The sequence below is a fragment of the Abramis brama genome (genome assembly GCF_963993115.1).
Source record: "Abramis brama genome assembly, chromosome: 16".
NCBI classification, from domain to species: Eukaryota; Metazoa; Chordata; class Actinopteri; order Cypriniformes; family Leuciscidae; genus Abramis; species Abramis brama.
Window position 1 is genome coordinate 19,729,988 of NC_139978.1, and position 9,414 is coordinate 19,739,401.

At 36.2% G+C, this 9,414-nt stretch overlaps 2 protein-coding genes across 3 annotated transcripts in view; both read left to right on the forward strand.

Moving 5' to 3' along the window:
• Positions 1–877, forward strand: part of rnf180a (ring finger protein 180a) — a 4,865-nt gene extending 3,988 nt beyond the window's left edge. Inside the window, exons 3-4 of the mRNA XM_084138751.1 lie at positions 243–368; positions 539–877. Coding sequence (XP_083994877.1) covers positions 243–368; positions 539–741 — 329 coding nt within the window. The 3' untranslated portion in view covers positions 742–877. The remainder of the gene's footprint in view (positions 1–242; positions 369–538) is intronic.
• Positions 878–2,041: 1,164 nt separating this feature from the next.
• rgs7bpa (regulator of G protein signaling 7 binding protein a) lies at positions 2,042–8,600 on the forward strand. Of its 2 annotated transcripts, XR_014609487.1 has the most exons (7): positions 2,326–2,617; positions 4,210–4,376; positions 5,763–5,893; positions 6,172–6,316; positions 6,624–6,694; positions 7,631–7,829; positions 8,277–8,404. XR_014609487.1 is itself a non-coding variant. In XM_084138672.1 (6 exons), the coding sequence occupies exons 1-6, from the start codon at positions 2,477–2,479 to the stop codon at positions 7,720–7,722; spliced, it is 747 nt and encodes a 248-aa protein (XP_083994798.1). In that variant the 5' UTR covers positions 2,042–2,476; the 3' UTR covers positions 7,723–8,600. The 2 variants fall into 2 exon arrangements, 1 of the variants encoding a protein (XP_083994798.1); XM_084138672.1 differs by having other exon boundaries at positions 2,042–2,617; positions 7,631–8,600.
• The last annotated feature ends 814 nt before the right edge of the window (positions 8,601–9,414 follow it).

The window sequence follows — 9,414 nt, forward strand, 5'->3', positions numbered from 1 at the left end:
ATAGTTTTGCAAGGTAGTGCAATGAAAAGTAAGGACAATTCCTTTGTTAACTCAGTGTGTGCTTTTTGACAGTGATTGAACAGAAAAGGCTCTTATTGATTGTCAAACTAAACGTGACATAAAATATAGCAGACAGGATCTGATCTGAGAGACAACTTATGAGATAGATATAATAAATATAAAATCATTGAGAGCATTAATGATTCACAGATAAATAAATTCACACATCCCACTCTTCACAGAACTGAACCATACAGCTCGTACGTTCTTCCCGAAGGAATACCTGTCTCGGAAGCAGAATTTCCAGAAAGCGTGCTGTGCAAAATGGCCTCTTCCGAGCTGCCGTAAACTGTTTCGCATTTTCGGAGGTAAAAACATGTCTTAATCTATTTCACCGAATTCCACCATAAATAAACTCTGCAGATTCAGTTGTTATTCTTCATATGGTATAATGTTCATTGTAATAGTCATTGTGCTTTGTCTTGCTCTCTGTCTTTCTTCCTCTCTCCCACTCTTTATCTATATCTGTCTTTCTTAGGCTTTCAAAGGCAGGCAAGTCCAATTGGCAGACGCCAGTTCCCTCACGGGGGCTACAGGCTTGATTCCTTCAACTTTGAGGATGATTCGCATGGCTGGCGATTTGACATGGACATGGTGATCATCTATATATACTCCGTCAACTGGGTCATTGGCTTCATTATCTTCTGCTTCTTCTGCTATTTCTTCTTCCTCTCTTTTTAAAGAGAAAGCGCGAGAAGCTGTCTGCAGTGTTTCTGAACTCTTAGGACAATAGAAAAAAGGAATCGTACTACAGCTGCTTCTGGACTATAGCCTACGTGTAGGAAACGCCAACCGATCATCACAGAGCAAAATTAATCCATGCATTGCAAAGCTTGATGATCTGTTTACCACAAAGATGATTAATGATTTTAATGAGTTTGTGGTTTGCCTAACATCTGTTTGCTTTCAATCCGAATTTTAGCCAACTGTGTGCAGCTTAGCATGGATAATCACACGAGTGGACTCTTCATTTCACTTCAAGTTGTATTCACTTGCTTTATATTTAGTGAAGGGTCTTCTCTTACATCTAATTTCCAAAGTGCAGTGCTCAGGTTTGTGAACTAAACTATCCATAACTGCCAGTCAGCTTCTAAACTATCCATAGAATATGCTGAGGATTATAACATCTAATTTAAAACCGTTCTTGTTTGTTTTTACAGTAATTCTCAATTGGCCATAATGGTTCTTTGTGTGGTCTCAATAACTAATGCTCAATTTGTTGTCTTAGATAAGCAATTAGACCACTATTATGTAAAATAACAGACTTTTGCAATCCGAGATAACTTTTTTTTTATTTTATTTTTTTTTTATTAAGTTTGCATTTGACTTAAGTAACTACTTTAATTAGCTGTTATTGTCTCCTGGCCACAGATTATTTCAGAGGAAAATGATTGATGTTATTATTATTTTATATTGAGGATATAGATTTTATATTCAAGTAATACTTTTACATTTTATGTAGGCTATTTACTTAAATTAAAAATATTAAAAACAATAACATATGAAGCAGCAGAGAAATCTTTAATAGTATAAATCTTTTCCTGCACTTTGATAAATTTCATGTCAAAAGAAAGGTTTTATAATCCTTTGGAAGCTTTGTTCAGTCCTTGTTGTTTAGACATGCTATATTGTTCTATCTCAACTATCTGCAAACAACATAAAAATGACATTAGAAAATCTCAAATGCAGTGGTTTCTCTATAGTGGTTTGCCAGATAACAACACAACAACAGGCTGCCATTAGGTCTAATTGTGCTTCTAGCTTTTTACACAATTAGGATGTATTACAATAAACAGTAGCCTATGATTCAACCACTAAAAGAACATTTCCTAATAACCAACCATAAGTAGATACTTTACTTATATTAATGTTTAATAAGACTCAATTGAGATGGGTGAATCTGAGTTGGTGAGTTGGTGAATCTGTTGCATTAGTATTCTCATCCTATGAGAGTGCAGTGTGTTCATCCACGTCATGCCTCAAGCAACTGCACCTATCAAGGTTAGAATAGCGCTCTTAGATCACCTTCTGCTACCTACTCTCAATAAACGCCATATAGAGTGTATCATTTCAACTTGCGGCACATATTAGTCTATCTCATGTAGCGAGTATTGTCGCGGGGAGGTGTTATTTCTTCGTTGAAGGGCTATACGGGGCATCAAGACATGTTTGCATCTGGTTCTTTGTTATCGCATTTCTCTCTGCTGAAGAAGACGAAACCCTGCAAGGACACTTCAGCTCTCTGCAGGAGTGAATGAAGGTGACTCGGCTTCTGCATCGTGGCGATGCGGAGAGAATCCAGGAGCAAGACACGGGCAGATCGATCAATTGAGTAATACATTTTTCCAAACGAGTGGCAGTATATTGATCAGTCAGCGTTTTATATCAGGGCAGTTTCTTCACTTGATGTGTATGCATGAGTTCTGCACCGAATGGGCGCAAAAACCGCCCCAGAACTGCCGGGACCATTTTCCAGATCGGCAGTAAGCCCCCGTCCAGAGAGTCGGAGCGCCGGGAGAGCAGCGAAGCTCAGCGTGCTGTAGCGGACTGCAGAATGGTGCGTATGCCTGCGTCATGACCCACAGCATTATTCTGCTATGATTCCTGCTGATTGTTCAACCACCATTTCAAATTCACGCAGGATTCTGCAGAAGTGCCAACATCCTAAATGTATAATGCGACACTAGGGACGTGAAAAAAAAGAAAGAAAAAGAATGCTTTGGCTTTGAGGTTTAGTGACTTGTCCTATTGTGCTGCGGTAGTTCTAGCTTCCTTTTTCTAACTGATTTTCCAGAAACAACGTTTGATTTGACAGATTATGGTTTGGAGTGAGCGATAGTCTATTTTGGGTTAAACTGCAGCACATTTGTAAAGCTCGTGTGTTGTGTTTGAGGAGTCTTTGCCCCGTTAACAGGCAGAAAGCTTGTGGCAAGCCGTTTTAACATTGACCATGCAGTTGCCTTGAATTTTTGACATTGAATTCTATGTCGATCTGTGGTGCAAGATGTTCGCTTATGACTATGTCTTCCAGTTGTTTATTAAGTGCTGGTATTATTTTAAATTGACTAACTATCCTGTATAGTTACTACTCCAGCTTTAGCCTACTTGTTGGAAGTGAATTTTGACATCTGAGCAAAAATATGCAAAATGTTTCCAAGAACAATGCAAGTTACTTGTCACTTTTACTAGTAGTGAGCAAAGACTATATATATATATATACAAAGAAAACTGTGTACTCTTATTACTTATGAATGAGAGAAAGTGCTCGCGGAATAAGTCCTGCCTTCTGAATAAAATAGTCTGGACCAGCCTGAAATATAAGCTTTTTTTAATGCTATTTGAGCATAAGAAACAACATTTATGGGATGGTTTGTGTCAGATTTCACTGGTGATTTCAAATATGAAATTTACTCATAAGCTTGCTGAACAGCTTTGGAGAATTTGATGTTTCCTCATTCAAAGAGTTAGGAGCTGTACTTGCATGACTGAAATAGCTGCCCAAGAGGCGTTTCAAAGATGGCCGCCGAGTGAAATTACTTGCCTTAAAGGGACTTTAGTCGTGATTGAATAAGTGCTAGTTACTAATTGAATAGATACTAGTCAATATTTGAATAAGTAGCCTACTAATATTAAATGAATAATCACTAGTGAAATTAAATAAACATAGTAGCCTAGTCATTACAAGCAGTGTTCGAAGTGCGCTGGTACACTTCTATATTTTAATCTGTAGCGTACCCTCACTCTTTCTCTGACCGTCCCGCCTTCAGAGGGCGATTTCAACCTAGATTGAGGAATGTAATTTTTTTCACTTAGAGCACTGATTACAAGTAGTTAAAAAATAAGCATTAGTAATATATAAACAGATACTAGTTAGAGGCATAAATGTTAAAACTGCTTGCCATTGAACGCTTATCCTTTCTACCAAATATTGATAAAAATGGCATGAGCATGTCGCCTGAGGTGCTAAATTGCCTGTTTTTGTGACATTCTCTGTTCAAAATAAAAAAGTCTTGACAAGTTGGATACATGTCATTTCGTCAATGTTTAGTCATTTTATATATCTGCTTCATACATTTTCAAGGTTAAAATGGTTTTGTGAGCCCTATATTTTCTCAGTTTGTTTGCTTTTGTTTTTCTCTCTTCCATCAGGTTGTCCAGGAGTTCAATACACTTGTGGCTCTCTATAGGGAGTTGGTTATCTCTATTGGAGAGATTTCCACTGATTGTCCCTCTCTTCGTGCGGAAATGCACAAGACGCGCATAAAAGGCTGTGAGATGGCACGGACTGCACATCAAAACCTTTCTGCAATATCAGGGTAAAACATATTTATGTACAATGTCATATTTTTTTATATATATTTATACATTACATGTTAACATATTGCATTTTAATGTGAGAGGGCCAATGAGACATTTAGCTAAACTTTAGGTGCTTTAGTTTTGTCTGAAATTAATATTTTACACTTTTTCTTCATTTTTTATCAAACAGTATTGGCATGCAGTACCCATGCGGACCCCCTAGGTGTCATGGACCCCCTTTTGAAAACCTCTAGTCATTATTAACTCATTACATCTTATAAGCACGTCACGCCATTATAAATTCGTATCATATAAAATTATTTATATACACATCATTTTACTACTTTTATAGAAACAATTTTGGTATTTAAATAGATTTAGTACTGTAGTGTGTTACAGTCAATATGACAATTTACCATAGAGAGGAGGGAACAAAGAGCAAACGGTTTGCCTAATGGACACGTTACATGATTTATCTTACATGAGTTTGGTGCATCTCTCTGTTCCAGGTAATCCAAGAACAGGAAAATAAAGTATCCACCATGTTACAGCATTCCACATGGGAATTGCCGAGCAGAAATTAGAGGCGTAGGCTTCTGAGAAATGTGATTTTCTGAGAATTGTCACTGGCCACTGAGCTAATGTGTTTAGAGCTCTAGATTGTTTGTACTTCCTTGTAAACATGCTGCTCAGAAATATTCAAACATCCTATGATTTTGCTGGGATCTTGAATATTACCATGTTTTTAATGGGCTTCTTATTTGGCCATTAAGTTTCATAAAGACAGTGTCACTTTAATTAGATCCATGACAAATTAATTTAAACTGTAGCAAAATTGGTGTTAGTGCTGTGAATCAGTTCCGTTTCCATTTCAATTCATTCAAAATTCAATTTGCATTCGATTTGCCTCATCAGTGAGAAATGTTTACAGTAGTCTCCGGTTTACATTTTAAAAATATTTTGTATTGTTATATCGGTGCATATAAATGAAAATTTCCTTGTGTTAATTTAGTGTTAAAGACATGATTATTTTTACTGTATTTTACCTACTGTACATTAAAGATTTAGAATCTACTTGGCGACAATGGCTGTTTAGTTGAAATGATGGTCTTTCAGATGTTTTAAGCATGTAAATGATGAATACCAACATATTTAATAACGTCGAAAAAATGAAAAATTCCTAAATATTTGCTTTAGCTATATAGCCCAGAACTGACATCATATGTGTCTGAGACTCATGATTTCTGTCAGTGGTCACTTGTTGTGGACTGTGAGGCGTATGAATGCAAGGATACTGTATGTAACTTGTGAGAAATTAAACATGTTGAAAAGCGCAGGGAGCAGGGGGCCAAAACTCTACAGAATCCAGATCTGAGATGCATTATTGATGCTTTTTTTCACAGCCCAGAAGATGGAGAAATACATCCGGAGATCTGCCGGCTCTTCATCCAGCTGCAGTGCTGTCTGGAAATGTACCTGACGGAGATGCTGAAGTCTGTATGTCTGCTGGGATCCCTGCAGCTCCACAGAAAAGGTAATGCTGTGAGGTCACCACACCGGTCACAGGAAATTGACGTTGATGAAGCCTGGCTTGTCAAACTAAAGAACCTTCAAGTGGCTTAAAGTTTGCAGGAGTTGATACTGCTAGTTTCTGTGATTTCTACCTGATTTGAGCTTATAAGAAACCTAAAATATGGATGTTCTGGGAGCAGGTTGACTGTTGCCAAGGGGTCAAATTTTGACATGACATATTTTGACCATTTCTATTTCTCTACACAGTCTGCCAGTGATGTCTTACTGTATGTGTTCCAGGGAAACATTATGCAGGAGGTACTAAGGTAGACGGTAAGAAAGAGGACAGCTCTGACATTCCAATCTTGGAAGAAACGTCCTCCACTCCAGCGGACTGTTCGCAGACGTACGTCCTGGTGGCCACAGACATTGAGAACATTGAGAGGTGAATAGTCTGAGCTGCTTCACTGAAGGGCCGCTTCACACAGAACACGTTTTTCCATTCCACTGTGCTACTTTTCCATTGTCTTTGAACGCAAACACGTGCTAGATGGACGTCTTTAACGGTTGTGCTCACGTCTCACATCTTTTGCGAGACTTTATTCTCGACTTTTTTTGCGAGAATAAGTTCAGTTTGCGTTTTTAACCACTGAAACGTGTTCTGTGTGAATGGCCCCTGACAGGATCTTTATCTCTCAGTTTTCTTCATCGATAACTGATTGTGAATCTGAAATGGTTCCTCAATGTTCTAGGGACATGACTGAAATGAAAAATCTGCTAAGCAAACTCAGGGAGACAATGCCTTTACCACTGAAGAACCAAGGTAATATCTCAACACTTTCTCAGTGTCGGCTTTCGGATTATTTTGGATAATATTGCAGATAAATTCATTAAAAACTTGGCCATCAAGCAACATCTTTCATCAAACAAAATCTTTCAACAATAGCAAAGTCTCAAATTGTTCATTTACTAATGTTTTGTTGTTGTTGTTTTGAAAGAAGAAGAGCCTTTTGCTCACAAAGGTTGCATTTATTTAATAAAAAGAAAAAAAACTTCATATATTTTAAAATTAAATTTATTCCTGTGATGCCAAGCTGAACTTTCAGGATCATTTCTCCAGTCTTTAGTGTCACATGATCCTTCAGAAATCATTCTAATATGGTGATTTGGTGCTAAAGAAACATTTATTGTTATTAATATTTTTGTTCAAACCGTGAGACAGTACATTTTATTCAGGATTCTTTGATGAATAGAACAGTGTTAATATAACATTTTGTAACATTATAAATGTATTTACTATCACTTTTAATTTTATTAAGCATGCTAGCTGAATAAAATAATTCATTTATTTCCCCCCAAAAAACACTGACCCCAATCTTTTGAACGGTATTATTTATTTTATATAAATAATATATATTTTATATTTATTTTAGAAGATTTGCATAGTTATCTTTAGTAAGGATAACCTTACTTAATAGGATTATTTGCCAGAAAATAATAATTATTGTGCTGATACAGTGGTTTGCACAAAAAGCACAATATTTCCATTTTGTGCACATTTACAATTTATTTTTGCAATATTCTGATTTTATTCCAAAATGAAATTTGCAGCTGAGATAGAATTTTTTTTTGACACTTTTGGTAAACTTTTAACATGTGGAATTAGAAATAATGTTTAGTTAAATGAATGTAAAACGGCAGACGATTCTTTAAGGATCGCTGTATTAATCTCTATCTGTCTGTTCTTGTATTGATACAGATGACAGCAGTTTGTTGAATCTGACGCCATACCCGTTGGTCCGGCAGAGAAAGCGGCGTTTCTTTGGCCTCTGTTGTCTGGTGTCCAGCTAAAAGCTCTCTCCCAGAATCCAGTCACAAATGACTGCATTTCCTCACAATGTGTGACACTCACCAATCAACAGTACTACTGCCATTTCTCAAACCAGTGCTTTCTTTTGGTGAGTTCTGTCCAATTTCCTACTGCTATGAGAATAAATAGTAATATCTGTGTAACATCAGTAGTCATACACACACTATATAATATTTGATCAGTGCAACAGATTTTCATTATTAAATGAATGTTTGTCTACATTATGCTTAGTAAAGAAAATGGTTTGTAATATGACTACAGCTATGTTTATCCATACGATATGCTGTGCTTTTTGTCAAGACAGGTGTTGTAATGAGGCGTTCAAGAGTGCTAATTAGAGCAAAGGTTATGATGTTTAACATTTACGATGCTTATTTTTTTTAATACTGCACAACATGAGTGAATGTGGTATCTGTTGTTTCTTTCGATCTGCTTTTTTTTTTTCTTTTTTTTTTTGCTGTTACAATATTTTTACTACAGTATTATTTAGTCTTCCATAAACCGAAATCCTGTAACCTTTTTCTTTTTGTTTCAGCCTTTAGGAGTATAAAATACCTGAAGAAGCCTTTGTAAATAAAGAATATATCTATAAATTGACATTTTAGAGATGTACATATACAATGTAAACCTAGCGCTCTGAATTATTTTTCAAAACTGTGATTCCTTTAAAGAGATTGTCAGTAAAGGATGGCATGTCTGTCCATCTGGTGTGATATAAGTCCAGATTGGAGGGGCTCAGCATGGGTCTTGCTTATTAATAACAGTTCTAAATGTGTCAGGCATGGTGAAGATACTGTAGTGTTTATGAAAAGGCACAGTGTCGTTTTACATTGGTAATAAACCTTTTTTTAATGATTTAACAAAACTGGAACTTTGTGTCTCATATTAAAAATGATATTTTATTCAGCATATAATATACCATGATGAGTTAAGAAAAGATTCAGAGATCAAATCAGTGGAATAATAAAAGTCATTATGAATTTAAGTTACTCTCTTTTCAGAGAAACTGTTTGAAAAAAATGTATTTAGATAAAAACCACCTGACAGCCATGCTGTTATCCAAGATTCTCCGAACAATCTTGTGACAGGTCACAGGCTCTTATTTCAACGCACAAACAATGTCTAAAATATCATTAAATATCACTTTTGGATCTCAGTCAGTTATAGGTAATTGGATTTGTTTGCACATTAATAGGGAGGCTGTGAAATTCACCCTTTTACTTTCTCAGAGCAATGCGAAAGCAGTAATGGAGGATGCAAAAAAACAACAACAACATAAACTTTACCAGAATAGACATGGTTTTCAGGTTAATTATTTGGCTGCAATGCCTTCGCTGGACAAGCTGTTGGCGGGAATCTGGGTTGTCAGGAGTTTGGCAAGACGTCTGGATCTGGCTGAATAGGACGCTGTTCTGAGCCCAGTAGAAGTCCAGAACAGTCGCTTTAAATTGTGCAGTAATGCTTTTTTGGTAACACTTTACAATAAGGTTCTTTAGTTAACATGAACTAAGAATGAACACTACTTCTTCAGCATTTGTTAATCTTAGTTAATATTAATTTCAACATTTACTAATACATTATTAAAATCAAAGGTTGTATTTGGTAACATTAGTTAATGCACTGTGAACTAACATGAACAAACAATGAACAGCTGATTTTTTATGAACTAATAT

Coding starts and splice junctions, on each gene's coding strand:
- rgs7bpa (XM_084138672.1), top strand. CDS start 2,477: ATGAGTTCTGCACCGAATGGGCGCAAAAACCGCCCCAGAACTGCCGGG. Junction 4,377..5,762: donor AACCTTTCTGCAATATCAGG/GTAAAACATATT, acceptor TTTTTTTCACAG/CCCAGAAGATGGAGAAATAC. Junction 6,317..6,623: donor GACATTGAGAACATTGAGAG/GTGAATAGTCTG, acceptor TCAATGTTCTAG/GGACATGACTGAAATGAAAA.